Source organism: Anser brachyrhynchus (genome assembly GCF_964034855.1).
Source record: "Anser brachyrhynchus genome assembly, chromosome: 4".
NCBI classification, from domain to species: domain Eukaryota; kingdom Metazoa; phylum Chordata; class Aves; order Anseriformes; family Anatidae; genus Anser; species Anser brachyrhynchus.
The window spans coordinates 54,116,289-54,133,884 of record NC_137698.1 but is presented as its reverse complement, the minus strand read 5'-3'; the positions used below and the strand labels follow the sequence as shown (position 1 = coordinate 54,133,884).

General features: G+C 38.7%; 2 protein-coding genes across 3 annotated transcripts in view; one reads left to right on the top strand and one right to left on the bottom strand.

The window, feature by feature from the left end:
- Positions 1-3,252, top strand: part of SLC30A9 (solute carrier family 30 member 9) — a 33,200-nt gene extending 29,948 nt beyond the window's left edge. Inside the window, exons 17-18 of the mRNA XM_080591168.1 lie at positions 664-777; positions 2,270-3,252. Of these exons, the coding sequence (XP_080447294.1) occupies positions 664-777; positions 2,270-2,314 (159 nt within the window). The 3' untranslated portion in view covers positions 2,315-3,252. The remainder of the gene's footprint in view (positions 1-663; positions 778-2,269) is intronic.
- Positions 3,253-5,754: 2,502 nt separating this feature from the next.
- The window catches only part of BEND4 (BEN domain containing 4), a 37,496-nt gene continuing 25,654 nt past the window's right edge, over positions 5,755-17,596 (bottom strand). The window contains exon 5 of one of the 2 annotated variants that reach the window (XM_080591169.1): positions 5,755-15,924. In XM_080591169.1, coding sequence (XP_080447295.1) covers positions 15,707-15,924 — 218 coding nt within the window. In that variant the 3' untranslated portion in view covers positions 5,755-15,706. The remainder of the gene's footprint in view (positions 15,925-17,596) is intronic. The other variant, XM_080591170.1, reaches the window with a different exon arrangement.

Here is a 17,596-nt window from a genome sequence, read left to right as displayed (position 1 = left end):
TGTGAAATTTATCAGTTGAAGTGCTGTCATTCAGATTAATCTCATTTCTTTTGCTTGTTAGACTTGCCCTTGTCTTAGTCACGCATTAGTGTGGTTGGGGGACATTTTTTAAGCTCATTCAAGTACATTATTAGTCTTTTCTGTTTTAGAGTAATGTGACAGAAGAGAAATTGATGTTGTTTTGTATTTGTATGCACAAGACAAATTGGCTATTTGATTATCATCAGTGTATTACCAATAACCTATTCGTCCTGCATTGCAGCTGTATCATCTAACCGGTGACAGAGATATTAGAGGGCATAGGGTGGCTTCTGGCCAGTTTGGTTCTTGGGTGTGAGAGCTCTAAGGAAAGCTTATGGTAACGCTGTGATACCTTCTTTGGTGCTTCTGATGTATGTTTTTTTGGGGGGGCGGGGGGTGGATGTAGCCTCCTGTCTTCCTTAACCTTATTTTTTCAGTTTGTTATGCACTTGGTCCCTTAGTCTTAGTTCTTATCAACTGTCTTTGAGTTTTTTTTGGTATTATTGAGGGGCAGTATTTACATCATCATTCACGGTAATTGTGGATTTTAAGATGAGTTGATCACGTGGTACCCAGAATAAGCATTTTCCCCTCCTCCCCCTTTCTCACCTTCTCAACCTCTTAAATTTGATTTCTTGCTAGGAAATTCAGCAAGTGAAGACCCTTGAAGAATTAGAAGCGTTCATGCTTAAGCATGGTGAGAATATCATTGACACACTGGGAGCTGAAGTAGACAGACTTGAGAAAGACCTAAAGGTAAAATTTAGCTGTTTAATAGGAAATGTATACTCTGATATATTTTAAACAATATTGATTCTACTTCTTGTGATTGTGCCTGTAAACATAAGAGGGAAAGAGGTTGATGATCTTAATGCCAAATTTCTTGCTGTAGTTTCACTAACTAAATTCTGAACAGCAGCAAACCCTTTGCCTTTGATCTGTTTTGCATTTTGGTCAATTTTATACTATTGCGTAACGCAGTTTTCATGAAACGAGAACTAACTGTGCCTCTGTAAATGCTAGGGTATTCTCAGTGTCAGGTTATTTACATGCTGTTGAATTTTGTTTTGGTTCTAAAGTAGCAAATTTTTTTATTTTACTTTTTAGCATGGTACTTAGCATTTAGTCAAAACTGGTATCACTGTTTGAGTGCTCTAATTACTCAATGGCTTTTGCTGATGTTGAAACAGCACAGTGCTTACTGCTTTGATAAGCCTGTCATTACTTCTTATCATTGCTTTTTTTTTTGTTATACAATTTAAATATCCTTTGGTTGATGTAACAAAGGATTGTTGCTATTTTAAATTTTCTACTTATTTCATGGCTGTTAATCACACCTTTTCTGGTGTGAATATAGAACTGTAAGTATACTGATTGCCAGACAAATACAGTCCTGTTATGACTCTCTTTTACCTTCGTGGGGAGACACTGCTCAAGAGCATGTCCATCCTTGCCTATAATCTTTGATAAATATTCTAGTTTCAGTTTATATCCCTAGAGTGGTGCTGTTTATAAATCAAAATGTTTTTGAGTGTAATTGCATCAGCAGATCGAGTTCTTCATGTTTTTTGAGCAGCAGGCTCATAACTAATTATTTTATTAACATGAATACTATTTTTTGGTTTAGTTAGGGATTTCAGTGATTGTGTTGCTGTTGAATATGCTTTACTGAATACACAAGTCAGATTCACAGGCTGGATGAGTTTGAAGTAGGTGACTCTTAGTAAACCTGTCATAGATTGTACAGTTCATGTAATGTTGATAACATATATCTACAACATCAGGGAATGCGTATTTCTTAATGGAAATAGTATTTTAAATCTTCATAAATAGATCTGATGGCATTCAACAAATTATTTCAGAGGTTATCCATTATTCAGGATAATACCTGTTAAACACATGCATATGACTTTAAGAAAGTTTTATTTGGATAGTTTTATTTAAAAAGTAATTGCCTTTTTAAAATCAAAAGAGCTGTTTCATACCTTATAAAGCATAAGAGCTAATTCAGTGGTGAAATTAAAGAGTATTTGTCAAATAAGATGATGACTTAGTCTTCAAAATTGCTTGTAATAACGGCTGTATTTGTTGAAGTTATTCCTTATTTCAAAATAGTCTTGGTGTTATTAAAAAAAAAAAGGATTTGTTATGCAGTCGACAACATCATACCAGAAACTGATTATTTGTATCCATGTGCAAAAATGTGTTTGAATATTTTCAATTAAAAACATATATTTTTTAATTTCAGCAACGAAATCCTGATGTTCGTCATGTGGATTTGGAGATACTATAGACTTGGCAGAAGAAATATTTATGTTGATACCATTTTGGGAAGAAATCACGTAAATGGCTGAAAAGCTTCTGAAATTGCAGTGACCTCAGCACCATACCTTGCTTACTTTAGCTGTAGGCTTCCTGGGCTGTTAGCACTGCTTCTGTTTCTGGAAGAGCATTAGAGTTTCAGACAACAAATTCCATGGTAAAATCAATTTGAAAAGCTACTTGACTTAAACTCCACTGGAGAATCTGAGCATATTTACTGCAATTCAGAACTTCAGACTTGAGGTTTAGTTAGGCAAATAAAACTGCCTGAAAATATACAACACATTTAGTTTTTCAATTGTGTCCCTTTGCAGTCAGTTTGCACTTGTTTAGTTTCTTTCAAGATATCATTAAAGGTTCTTGGGAGATATTAAGATTAGCTAGGAAGAGTTTGTTCCAGTGGAACCTGCCAACCTTAAACTAATTGTTATATTTCAACTGTGTGATTGTTTCACAGTTCTTCTTTTCTATGAGATAAATTCTTTCAAACAGGCACTGGCCTTCTCTTAAGTACCATGACCTGGAACCTTTTTGCCACCATTGTGATTACCAACAGCACTTCAGAAAAATCAGATTTTTCTCCTCGGTGGTGTCAGCTTTACGTGGTTAGCCAGAGTATGTTGAGTTACTGTGAAGAAATTACTGCGTAGAGATTTCAGTGAATTTCCTCTGTTTAATTTTTTCCTACTTTTACACTTTTCTCTTTTTTGTAAATATCTTCAGATGTAATCTGGGAGATATGATGGTAGTGTTTATTAAAAGTTACCTGGCATTTTTTTTTTGCTTTTTATACTTTTAATAGGTGGTATTGCCAGAAATGGTCATTGCTAGAAGATGTAAGAAATGTATTTGGAAGTAATAACAGTCAAAACTGTATTAGAAATATTTATAATTAAACAAATGAATACATTGTATTTTTTATTTATTTACCTATAGGCATTATCCATTATCTGAATTCTAAACTGCTTACTTTGTGTTTTTTAAGAATTGACCATACTTTTCTGGGAAAGTAAAAGAATTTTCAGTGGTCCTCAACAATCCAGAGATAAGTGTCTAGAATTTATAACTCTGAAACTTGTAATTGTAGCACTACATAAGATCAACCTCAGGGCTTTCTGCAGCGGGCACCCAAGTCATACCAGATTCTTTGAGAACCAGTCATTTAATAGAAGCTATGATCATGCATACTGAAATATAAGCAAAATAACTACATATAAGTAACTCTGAGGAAAATCCTTTATGCGCTTTAAAACCTTTCAGTAAATGAAAATTGCTTATGAGTGAGAGGTGGTAATAAGAACTTCCTAGTGACTCCTCTGCTGAGTAATGACTGACTGGCTGAGAGAAGAAATGCTGACATGAAACACAAGTCATCAAAAATTAGTTTATTAAGATTAAATTATAAGCATTGCAGCAAATAATAATTGTGGAGACCAGTATGTCCGGATTTGACTAAAAGCTTTTTAGACTTTTTTTTGTATTAAATATAATTTAGCAGAGAATTATAAAAATTGAAAGTAGCATGCCTTTCAACAACTGAAAAGCACTTTGCATGCTGGTCATTTTAGATAGAATAACATTCCAGAGTTTATTTAAAGATGGGACTTCACAGACAGTGATTGTGGGTAAAGGATCTTTTTGGTATCCTTGCCCATGATTCCTATTCACCAGTGGCTTATTTGTAGTGTATTAGCTTATTGTGGCAGATCCAGAAGGCATGATTGGCCTCTTTTTCTCCTCTTGTAGAATTAGTATATTTAAGCCTGATGATTAAAAATGCATTTAGTAAAAGAGTTTAAAGGTAATTTGCAAGTGTACTGTATCAAGTAAATGTTACTTAAATTTTAAAGTAATTACGTTTTCAGTCATTTACTTTACATTTTACATCATTTACCTATCTCCTTGCCCCTCCATGTGAACTTCATCTCAACTCATGCAGTCTGCTGATGTTACTCTTATTCACGAAGAGCACTGGAATCTGATAAATGCATAACCTCTTTCCTACTGCCTAGAATATCTACATGGATTTTGAATTTGAATAAATGCTTAACAGTTGTTACTGCAGAAATGTTAAAAACTGAAAGAGGAGTAGAACTGGGAAAATCTTCTTACTGTGGGGCGATAGTCAATGTGATGTAAATGGTTTGTATGTGGGTGTCAGCGATGCCAACAGGATACAAATTTCATAAAGTCTGCTCCGTTGCAGGGCAGAAATTTCACAATGTTAGTAAACACTATATAGATACTGAAGTGTTCCAATATCTTTTTAAAGAGGAGGCATGAGTTTATATTTTTTTACAGGACCTCTGCTCCAACAGCCTGTAAAAATGTTCTCTTATTCATCGGAGATGTAATTCACATGAATTCTCATCTTAATTTCCTTACCTGAGTCAGAAGTATATTGACCTACATACCTTTTGTTCACATTCCAGTAAAAAATTCAGATCTTTCTCTCTCAATTACATTCTTGATTATATCATTGCAATATGTTAAATTTAAGAACCTAGAACTTGGGTTTAGATACATAATTAGTTGTGTAGTTTGAGGACCTGTTTCCATTTTTAAAACTGATCTGGATGGTGGTGTATCCCAAAAAGGATGGATGACTGTTTTTGGCAGTTCCTTTTAAACTTGCCTGTCTTGCAGTTGGGTGAAAATCTTGATTCATTGAGCCTGTCAGATTGGAAAGCCAAGGTAATTCCAAGTTGTTACATTTTAATATGTATTATAATCTATAGATTGCTCCTAAAAGTTTTGACATTTTTATTCCTTTTTTTCTTAAAGCTTGAGGTGATGTGGGTCCAGTACTTAGTTTACTTTTATTTTAGTGTTTTGGAGGAAAATACTCAAATAATCCATTTACCTGATAGAATCCTCAGAATTGAAGAAAAATTGTAAAGTCTGAAGGAGTGGATTTTTTCTTCATCACAAATACAGTTACACGATGATCCTTTGAGACTGATTTAAAGGTGTGTAGTTAAGGAAAAGGAGTGAGGATTAGCTAACTGCAGAGTTATATTCTAGGAAATATTTCAATAAAAATTTAGTGTTTTAAAATATTTTTGTAGACTGGCATTACAGGCTTTATTTTTCAAATTGTGTTCAAAGTACTACTGCCCTTTGCTTATTTGTTGTCATATCTCATAATTCTGTAAAACTTGTGCTGTTAGTATAAAAATGTCTAAGTGTTCCAATATACTGAGTGATCATAATTATTTTAAGTCAAAATTGGCTGGACACTAATAATATGTGTTTTCCTACACTCTATAAGATAAATACAAAATTCTGAAGTGATTATATTTGCCCCCATGAGTCAATTTCAAGCCTGAATTGTTTATAAACTGTGGAATTCAGTACTTCATGTGGCCCACCCCCACAACTTCCTAAAGCATTTAAGCGTGCTTAGTTAAGCATGTGGTACTAGTAAATCCTTTAGTGCACTACTGTGTTACAGGGACTGCTTTGGGTTCTGGTCTAGGAGGAGCAGGGACTCGGAGAACACATTTCAAAACACGTGTTGCATCCTTTTTCTGCTGCAGTTTGTGCTCAAACTGAAGGGTTTTTAGCCCGTGCTTTTCTCGGTCCTTGAATTCCTACTTTTTTTTCTTATTTAATATTTCTTACTTGGAAAAGAGGAAGGCATAACATGGAGCTTATGTCTTAATAGCAGGGCTAAATTCTACCCTTGGTCTCTGGATTTTTGTACTGGCTTCTTGTTCATTGCTAGTTTACAGTAGTGATTGCTGTTCTGAAAGCTTCAAATCAAAACTACCGGCAAAGCCAAAACTACCGGCATTCTCTGATTCTGGTAGGCGAAGCTTTTTCAACTGTATCTAGAGATTTGATTTTTGTTGGTCTCCCTTTGACAAGGGGAGAGAACAGGGAAGAGTTTTAGGTTTGTTTTGTCTACGTAATACACTGATTGCAATTCTTTGTCCTCCTTATTTGTTATCACTTTAGCTGACTTCTATTTTCTGCTTAACAAAGAAAAAATTATACATTATGGAAGTCCCTCTGTTAGTGATAAGTGCATCAAATATGGCTTTCCTGCAAAGAGTTTTTAGGCTTTTGTGTATCAAAAGGAGTGCTGCAATTTTCAAGAATTCTCGATTAAGTAATCCTTGTGCTAAAGATGATCTAGATGTGTTTCTCACAAAAGAATTCACAGAAGTATATTGTCTAAGACTTGAAAGAAAAGTATTTAATTTGGTCGTCATGTTCTTAAGGCATTTTGGCTTGGCAGAATAGGAGAATTGATTAATATTGACTCCTGCACCAGAGCTGAACTTCTGTGCATGCCTAAAGGCTTACACAGCAGAAGTGGGTGTAAAATGAAAATGCACATTTTTCCTAGCTTAAATATTGTGCTGCTTCTGTTCTTAGTGTTAGCTCTGAATAGAGAGAACAACTAACATCTATCTCTTCTGCAGTTTGCCTGCTTAATGTAAATGAGAAGTTGAGATGTACCAAACGGATTTTTTGTAGAGGGGTTGTCTAGCTTAAGTCTTTTTTATTTCCTTTCTTGTCAGTGAGACAGAAATAATTAAGATCAAAAGAAAACTCTAGCTGCATTGCATATAAAAAGAAATAGGAATCCAGGCTTTCAAGCACAATAGTCTGCTTTCTGGAAGACGTTCTGAGGAAAATAAAAGTGCCATGTGGTTGTTTGGGCTGTAGAAACTGCAGTCAATCAGTCTGGGTTTTCAGGCTGAAGCAAAAGAAAAGAAACTATAGCAAAATGGGTGGTAAAAAGGAAAGAATGCAAGAAAGGAAAAACCTAAGATGTTGAGCATTGGGAATAGGAAGATATCAATACAATCTAGAAAATGTGGCCAGAGGTAAGAAATGATGGTTGGAGAGGAGAAGAGCAATACAAAATAACATTTGATTGGAATGCTTAGAACAAAGTTTCATAACTTTTTTTGAGCAGTATTAAGAGAGTTGGGTGATTTTCCCCCCACCCCCTACTATAGTGAAAACTCGTCTTTCTGTAGTGAAAATCAGTGACTCAGTTTATCCGTTTCCTAATCTGGTATTCAGTCTTGCAAATGTACACCTGTTTGCCCTCTGAAAACTTAGCCTTAATGCTAAGGGTAAGGGCATAGTCTCAGTCTGGATTTTTGTTGAGGAGGTGTGTGTTTGGTGAGTGGAGGTTGAGTAATTTTAATCGTGGAAGTGGTAGCTGGATTGAATTAAAGAATTGCTTCTTTCAGCCAGAAAAGGATTGTAAAACCATGCAGAAGTATGGAAAAAAGGGTGGAGTATTGTAAGGACTACAGAATTGTTGCAGTGGGTTACAACTGTTACTGAATATGTTAGTCTGTATTTTCAGGTTGCTTAAATGTCTCTGGATAAGCAAGATTTCTAGTTAAATCATGAAATTGTGGGAAGGAATTCAAGAGAAATTTCAATGTGTAACGTAAAGAAGACAAACATAAGATGCCACAGAAAATGAAAAATAGGTACGGAGAAAATCATCCTTCTATATTACACTAGGTTCTTAAGGACAATTTCTTTTTTTCTGTGTAAATGAAAAGCACCAATTAAAATATAAGGTCTTGGTTACTTTTTAGAAGTGTTACACTAACAGAAAGCCTGGTCATATTTTTGTATTATCGGTGTTCATGGTTCTGTTATGGGGACAAGGGGTCTGTTAAAGTAGTGGAATACAGCTCTACACTCAATCTAAGTTTGATTTTTGTAACCTAAATTTAGACTGTATTTAAGCCATTTGAGGTTGTGAACAAGAAAAAAAAAAGGCAATGTTGTATAAATGATGTAATATAAAGCTTCTTGGTAAGTTTCTCTTCAAAATAAAGATTGGAAAAGGATGTGAGATGAAGTACCTGAAAAATGTCTAAAGCATTTTGAAAGCTTTTTGGCTATTGCCAAAACTGTATTAAATCTGAAAGCCAACGGCGAGGGTATTCACTGGTGGCAGAGCTTTCAAAGGGCAATCTCAAAACTGAAACGTGTTTTTCCATGCAGCCTTTTAATCAAATGTATTCTCTACCCCATTTCTTCCCCCTTCTGATGCTTTATGGTGTATTGGCTTTCTCATTCTGTCTTGGTTACTTCATATTAGTATGGAGAAGTCAGTTTGATTTGTAAGATGTAGATATTTAAGTATTTCTCTGCATATGTTTTCTCATGTAATTATAATTGAATTTGGTACATCTTGTAAAATGTCTGGAAGCTGTAATTATTCAGTAAAATGTTACATAGCTGGTAAAGGTTGTGCTCTGTTAATTTAAGCTATTTTATGTGTATTTGGAAGGTAAACAATGACCCTGGCTTTAGGCAGTTGATGGTGATTTGCTGTGTTTCTGAATTCAAAGTGCATAGAGGAGCATTTTATGGATGCAAAACAAAGGTTATATCCATCTTTTTGTACTAGTTAGTCAAAACTGCCTTTGTGGTGTTGAGAGTATGTGCCACTCCGTAAGTGAGCGACCTGCCTAAGGTAACCAAGCTGTATGTATTAATGCTCTGTACTTCAGTGGCAACTGTGCCATTAATCCTTTCCACCCTGACCCCCAAAGAGTGAAACTCCATCCCCAGTAGAGTAGGTTCTTGCTGTCTGTGTCAGATGCCCACTGGTGCCATCTCCAATCCGAACCTCCAGTCCTGGCTCAGAGAGATGGCTTGTTCATCTCTGTATAGCCAAGTGCTACAAATTGCTTCAAGAGGTTGGGTTTATGTATTAGACTTACATATTAATGATAATTTGACAATACCAGCAAAGCTGTCCAAACCTCTTAAGAAAATGCCAGATACCGTTCACTTGAAATTGGTTAATTAGAAGTTAGCTTAGAAAGGATTTAACATAGTCACTGGTTCACTGAAGTGCCTCTTCATCATTAATGCTGACAAAATCTAGTGGTCTGTCTGGTTATGGAAAAAAAACATTTCTAAGTGGGCTGAAATAAAACCTGGATGTGGTTATAAAAGGAAACATACAAACAAGAAGCCTGAGTGGGAAGGTGGAGAAACTTGGAAAAATGCAGAATGTCTGTCTGTATGGGGTTATACATCAGAAAGAAGTTGGTCAAGCACAATATTTCAGGAAAGATAGGTTGCCTTTCATTTGAAACTTTAGGATTGATCAAGTTCAGATTGTTACAAGAGCTGTGTTCTTCAATACATGGAGATAATCATAGAATCGTGAAGGTTGGAAAAGCCCTCCAAGATCATCTGGTCCAACTGTCCCCCTACCACCACTATCACCCACTAAACCATGCCCCTAATGCTTCAGATACCAGTTTTCTGCATTCAAAAAGAAATCAGGTTAGTGTATGACTTGTCACCCCAGCACAGATACTTGTTGGGAGTGTTCCTGAGTTGTGTTCCTAAGTGTTCCTTTAAGAAAAAATCCCTCCTTCAGTTAGTTCAATAAATAGTTCTGTTGTTGGCTCTTACAGCTTCACATCCTGCAAGAAGACTTCTTAGTTTTTCACTCATGTTACTACTACAAGGCATTTTTGTCAGGTTTGATTAGAATTATTTGCTGTATTACTGACCCTGTTCCCAGATGGGAACTAAATTTAACATTAACTTTTCTAATGGGAAACTACTTCCAGTTATTAGCAAGCCTGTTTCCTTCTGTTTTTCTACAGACTGCCCTGGTAGTGGCAATTACATCTGCTAGACGAGTGGGAAGGTTTAAAGTGTCTTTGAGAACAAAGGGTCCCCCCTCCACCAAAATTGTTATGTAAGGATTTTTTTTTTCTGTTGACTCAAGTAATTAATCTGTAGTTATTTATTTCTTCCTTTAACTCTATACATCCACAGTAGGAGCTGTTTTTATGCACCTCAGACGTTGATGAGTCTTTGGAGGAGAGTTTTTATATTCACGGGGCAGGTCACTGAGATCTGCCGAGTACTCCCTGGGACTCCACGCTGCAACAGGGAGCGTCTCTCCATGGAGGGATTTTCATATGTGAACTTGGTAGGAGATGACCAAGACAGAGCTTTTGATTTAACTAGGTGAGAACATGGTGAAGGCAGCATCTTAAGGGCTAGTTTGTTCGGAGAGAGCAAAACTAACGCTGCTGTGCAAATGTATGTCAGTCTCCTGTCGATCAGCGGCCTGGTTTTGTGTTCTGCACTCACTCAAGCTACTCTGCAGGCAGGATATCTTCTTCAAGGGCCTTTCTGTTGTGCTTACTGCTATAACTCCAAGTTCTCCAGCAGCACTAACTTTCACAAAATCCATGTGAAAGAAGAGGTGGAGCTATCCCAGGTCTGGGCACATTGGGCTGCAGGTTAAAATGTGCTGTGCTCCCTGGGCCTCTGGTGTTGCAGCCTCCCCTGTGATTAAAGAAACTGCTCTGTTCACTGACCTTGGTCACAGCTGGGTGCTCACTGAGCCTCAGGATCCGCCTGCAGGGCCTCCAGGGTGATGGCTGGGAGGTTATAAGCTACATACAGCCTGTGCTTGGCCTGCGTGCAAGCTGCCCCCATTTGCTCATCGCCGTGCTGTAGCACAGGTGGGCACAGAGCCCAGTTCTCCTCCGCCTGTTGGGAGCCGACAGGCCATCCTCTCCCTCTCCTTCAAAACCCTGTCTTGCTCACTGCCCATCTGCCTGCATGGCACACACAGCCCGAAGCATTTTTCCCCCCACTTTAGAAAAAGGATTTGCCTCCAGATGAGGGCTCCTTCTGAGGTGAATGAATCCTGTGCATGTGAGGTGAATGGTCCTGTGCATGAGACTGCCTTAGGTCACAGAGAGAAGCTGCCAGTGAAACCATGAGCTCCTGCATAACTGGGCTCCTGGGGGCTAGTTTTGCAACTTCAGCCACCTTATTTTAACAAAGATTTGTATAAGGTGATTTTTATAGCAGTTTATAATGTTAAAAATTAGCATTTTTAATGCAAATGAAGTAAAATTTAAACTCCTCCTTACCCATGAAATTTAACAGCTGACTTGGACCTTGGGATGTCCCCTTCCGGGTTATCCTGGTACTGGAGCAGACACAAATGATACATGCCAGCAGCACTGGCTACACTCCTCTGACTGGACTAACCTTGTAACAGAGCAAAAGCACAGCTAAACTATTGCTTAATTACAACTTTTCAAAGAGAAATTCAGTGTATGTATATACATTATATATATATAAATATATATATATAGTTTTTCAGGGGGGTCAATGCTTTACTGCATTTCTCAGAATCACCTGCAATTATCTGGGATGTGGCTTTGCAGCCCTATGACCTAAAAAATATCAGCCCAAGGGTTTAAACTTTTGCGGTATCAGAGGGAACCACAAGTACCATGATTTTGTATTGGAACTATCCGACACCCTTCTCTAACAGGAGGCACCAGCGTGCAGTTGGGCTTGTCCTGCTCTGCTGGGGTGGATGTCTGCTGCTGTACAGGCCGTAATTTCTCTGCAAATCATCTGGAGTTGGGATTTTCTCAAGTGGTTAAGAGAACGGGAGGCGTTTGGCCAGCACTAAATTTTAAATTAAAATGGGATTGAGACTTCACTGCTTGAAAATCCAGGTCTTAAGGCAGCAAATGGGTACTTTCTGTGAGTGCTCTATCTATCCAACCAGTGCATCAATACATAAATGTTGTCATGTTTTGAGGCAGAAATGATTTATATGATATTCATACTTGAATTCTTCATAATCTTCCCCTGCGCTTGCCAGCACTTCATACTAAACAAACATTTAATGAAAAAGACCACTGCTCTAGCCCTTTGTATAAATCTAAATCTAAAGCAAATTCATATTTAGAGCCGATTGCGGCTGCTGCCACGCTGATGTACCAGTGTGCATGGAGAAAGAGACGGACGGGTTAACCAGAGACCAACTTTTATTGTGCATTGTTAATGCAACAGAACAAATGGAACTGGAGGTATGTAGTAATAAAACCAATATTCAAATTAGGATTAACACCTGAAATAGTAAACTGTAGGTAACAAATGTCTTTATAATTAAAAAATATTGACTGTTTAAAAAATTCTCTAAGATTTTTATATTTTTTAAAAGAAATGTGTGTTGCCACATAGAAAACAATTCACACATCCTATAGAAATTGTCACAAAAACCTTACTAGTCTATATTACACTATGCACTTTTTTGTACAATATCTGATAAAGGTCTATCCCTAACCTGTACTTACTCTACACAGTACAATCATCATTAGAAAGTATTCATAGAATTAACTACACCATAACAATAAAAATATCGGGATTAATGGTTTTTTAATCACAGTTTCTCCACAAATATTTGTCATAGAAAATATAGCGAAGGCATGTTGGCACAGATGGGCGTGCGGTACTGCTACACAAAGTTTGAGAGAAGGCAGATACATAAATGACAGTAAGATTAAAGAGTATGGAAGGATAAGACAAGGATCTATCCTCCTGGGACTTGCTGGAGTGACATGACAGATAGCAGCTTCCTTCTGCTGCCAGCCTGCCGCCTGCATCCAGCACGGAGAAGGGATGTGTTGACTTACAAAGCACGGTGCTTAAATATGGATATCTCGCTGTGCGAGGGCTTACAGGCTATCTATTATTTCGGGTCCCGTAGCGTTATACCTAACATCTTGCGGATACATAGATGCTTCGATCTGCATGGATTCATAATGCCTCGTGAATAAACTAATTGGAACAAGTAGTTGTGAAACGGTTTTTAAACGAAAGGGGTGGGTCAGGAGTCAAGTGGCCACGATGGCAGTTAAAAACAAGAGAGAGGCTGCCGTGGTCTATTATTTTTTAAAAAAACAAGCATGAACAAAAAAAGAGATGGGCTCCTGTCTTTTGATGCCTGTCTGTGACTACTATTCATGTCACTGGTGATTGCACAGAAGCAGCTGAGGGCAAAATTTTGTTCAAAAAGAAAGGTCCAAACCTGCCAAGCCATTTCTAGTGCTAAAGTGGCTTTCAGGATGAAACTATACATTTGGTTATTTTGCACAATATGAGAGCACAGGATTGTGAGTGGTACCAGGACACTGGTTACACTTTTTACACTAAAAATAAAGCTAGACTTACTAGTTATTTGCAAAATCTTTAGGTTATTAAGTGAGAGAGGTCTGTCCAGTCCAGTAACTCTGTTCTGTGACTATTAAAAATGAAGCATCTGTATTTTTAATCTCATATGCTTAACCGTTTGAAAGGAACCATCACAATGTTTACAAAAATACAGCATGATACATATCGCTGTGGACAAATTTACAGCATAATGTTGACTCGCACGCTCTGACATGTTTTACCAAGTAGTTCTGGCAAGTGTCACCACATTAAACATATACCAGCAAGACTTACACCATCTGAGCAATGTAACATCTTCTATTATAGTTCTCTTAAAAGAAAAAAAAGTGTAAGTTCAACACTGAAAAGCTACTAAAGGATATCTGTACTGCGACATTTTAATACACCGAGTGTCTTCCCCCTCGGCCACCGCACACCACTGACTGGTCAAAGAAAGTCACCTCCTGCCTGCACGAGGGATGCTGCCCCGACCCCCTTGGCCCGGGAAGGAGCAGTGTGACCAAACTGCGTGTTCTCTGATAAATTGGTTCTTCTGAGTCAAATGAGTGCCTTTCGACCTTTTAAAAATTAGCAAAATGAAAACGAGCTGAGAGGTATCGGGCATTTAAGGGCCTAAAGCATATCCTGGCTGAGCGCGGCTCCGTCTACTGCGGCAGGAGCCGCGCGCCGTTCATGGCAGCAGGCAAAGGGGAGGCAGACGGCAGGGAGAAATGATGGTGTGGGTGAGCTGGCATTTGAGAGGCTGCCCCAGTCTTTCGTCCGCGGTCAGGCTGGAGCTATGGGCACGCTTCGTGGCAGAAGGCCCTTCCTGACCTTTACGGCACGGGCTGGGTGCTTCCCCCCCTGCCCGGCACGCGGGGAGGAGGTTGGGAAGGAGAGGAGAATGGTAGAAGGAGCAATTAGTAGCTTCTCTAATGGTGTGCGCGAGGCAGGGAGGAAAGCTGGGGAGCATGAGATACACGTTCAGGAGAATCAACACTGATGAGGTAGCACTAAAGGTGATCACAAGCGGAGTGGATTTTCTTTCCCCAAACCAGTGCCCTGTCCCTGCCGGCCGGGGAGCATTGCCTCAAGGAGAGCTGGGCCAGGCTATGGAGAACACCGGCACCAGCCTGAGCGACTGGTCAGGGCACGGAGATCGAAACACCCTGACGCGGAAAGGAAAGGGTATTGTTTCTTTGGCATTACGTATTTCTGGAGTGCGTCAATTTGAAGGGAAAAGGGACTCCCAAGCCTTTGAAATTAAATGTTTTTAATGGATGGTTTTCCTTTTGAGCTGGCATCTGCTTCCCATGTTGTACTCTGCTTTAAATTGGCTTCTGCTCTACCACACATCCTTTTTTACAGCTCTTAAGTCTGGATCCCAGGTTTACGTTTCTTACAACAAAACGCTAAATTAGGCTTTTCTAACTCAACCCCTCCCTGAATGCACCACTGAGCATCTGACTGTTGAGACCAGCACATTGCCTCATCTATTTCAAGGAATGGATATAAAACACAAATGAAAGCAAAAACAAGAAAAGGCAATTTAAAACCTCTAAAGCTACATAATATGGCTGCAGAATAGGATCAGACAAAGCAAAACCTGTCTTCTGAAATGGCAATTTGTTTTTAGCAATCTTTTTTTTAATGAAAACTGTCATGATCAACTCTAATCCCTTAGAAATCTAGATAAATATAGTGTCTATCCGATACACAAAGCAATTTTTATCTATTAGAAGTGCCTGTTATTGTTCTGGGTCTTTGAAGGATTCTGTTGTTGATGAGCGCTGCTGTTTTAGCCAGGAAGCTTAATTTCCTGGCATAGCTGGCTAAAGGAAGTCCCTGAATTTTCCATCTAGTGTGGTATTTTAAGGTAGCATTTATAATTATACTGCTTGCTGTTAAGAAATGAGCAACCACTTTTTTTTTTTTTTTTTTGGTCACATGCACGCATACTCATTCTTACATCTCCTTCTTAGGAAAAGCAAATAGTACCTGGTTGTTCTGTCCGATGGTCCGGACCTGGGCTTGTTACCAATGGGCAGACAAGATGGTAGCTGTTGTTTCTTTTGAAATTTGTATATTTTTTAAATGGTCTTTCCTCTACAACTAAATGGAATGAACTGCAGTTTCCCCTTGGGGGTGCTATGAAAGGTTTGCAAATAATAGGCACTGAGAAGTCCCATAGGGCAGGTCTTGAAATGGATTTCTTTCTGTAAACGGGGACATGGTAGGATGGAGAAGCTGAAATGTATGCAGTATGTGTTCAAACATGCTTTGGACTCTTAAATGACTTCAGGGTAAGTATGCTTAACAAATAGTCTCTTCTAAATTAACTGCTTGCTACTGTTGCATGAGTTTCCTCTCACTGCTGTCAATCGCCAGATCCGTCTTGCATACCTCTATTGAAAACTTCGTCCTGTGATCCTGGATGGTCAGTCCCTTCATAGTATGAGTTCCCATTGTGAAGGAAAGTCCCCACCGCACGCCCTTGCCGAGCGTGTCCTACTGCGTCGCTGAAGACCTTGTTTATTTGCTCTTCGGATGGCATCCACCAGTCAGGGTTGGAAGTACAATGCATTCTAATGAACTCTGCAAGAAAACAGGCAAGGATACAGAAAACAGCTTGTCTTGGCAGCACCTGGTATTGCCCAGACATCAAAAGCTCATGGGAAATAAGAAACGGGGCACCATTGTTCTACTGAAACGGAGGTAAAGCCTTATGGGAAATGCCATGATAATGCCAGTTGGACCTATCGTACTTCTGCACAAGTGTGCTTCTCCACATGCAGTCTGCTCCTACACCTGAGGGGACCTGCAGAGAATGCCCCTTCTTGCAGAAAGAAAAAGAATTACTTCTAAGTAACGCTTATGATTCAGCATCTGCAATACATGCAAAAGTTAAAACGAACTGGGATGTATTTCACTTGAAGTCTGTTGTGTGTGTGTGTGTGTGTGTGTGCCTTAACGTGGTTAATTTCACGGACCTTCATCATCTCCCTCTGCTGACTGCTTGAACATCTGCAGGTTGCAGCAGCCCACGACCTGCTCGAAAACGTCACTCCCGTGACTTCAGTTCAGTGCTTTCTGATTGGAGTCTCTTTCATTTTAAGTCCTGCTCCTTTCATCTCTTGGAATCTAACACTTATTTTTCAGAGATTAAACCGGCCTTAGAAATAGGTAAGTGAGATGAGAGGGCTAATTTGGGGAGCCATGCAATAGTTTTCAGTGTGTGAGAAAGTGAATTGTACTGCAAGTAATTTGCCTATTTAAGTAGCTGCTGTTACAAACAGCTATTTGTATGTGATGATTAGCTTTTAAAATTTCTGTTCAGATTCTCTGACATGCAATGGCTACACTTGCAGAAGGCACCTTACCAGTCGTGGAGTTGTAACTGCTAGGCGGATCTCAAATAGGTGCATTTGGACTTGAAACATCCAAATACAGTTTTAAATGTGAGGGTACCTTATTAGATATATTGGATACACGGTATCTTATATGGAAACACAGCTTCTTATTTGTTCTGTAACATTAGTTATTCCCTCATGCTGTATTGTGTCTCCCAGGATATTTTTAAATTCCATTTTCTCCTGTTGACAAGCCAACGGCACAGTAAGTGGCACAAGGTAACTTCATTACTGTTACATCATCTTGAGACCAGGGAAAGCTGTGCTTTTACAAGAGTTACTGTGCCTGCAAGGTATCTCATCTGTTGGACAATTAGGATGTGATTTTTGCATAGCTCTTCCAGCAGTGTGTTTGCAAAAGTGATAGCTATCTTGGTTTTAAATTCATTTCCCTTAAAATCCACACAGGCAACAGTAATTCCTAGTTATGTTCACATGAGGCTTCAGACTGGCATTTTTCTCAAAGAAATGGTCACTATGTAAAGGAGTAATCTGATAATTTATGCATGTCAGGCTGTTTTAAAGCTAGTTCCAGACATCGGTCAATTGTAGGAATGCATTGTAAGTGTTTATAGATGTTTAATCTACTCTGCAGAGAAAAGAGCAGTTTGTTCATCCTGCTGTGGTGTGAAGGCATCACTGGACATGCTGGGAATTAATTGCATTACCTGGGCTTGCAAATGGGTAGGTGTCAGTGGCTAACTCTTGGCACTGTAGAAAGTTGTAATCTTCCCAGTGTTCCCACCCACACACACGAGTCCAAAGGGATAGCTGTCTCTGTGGCTTTCTTAACTACACTGAGCGTTTTGGCTTCCTGTTCAAGCTTCTGTAAATTAAGGCTATTGTCCTTTCTCCCA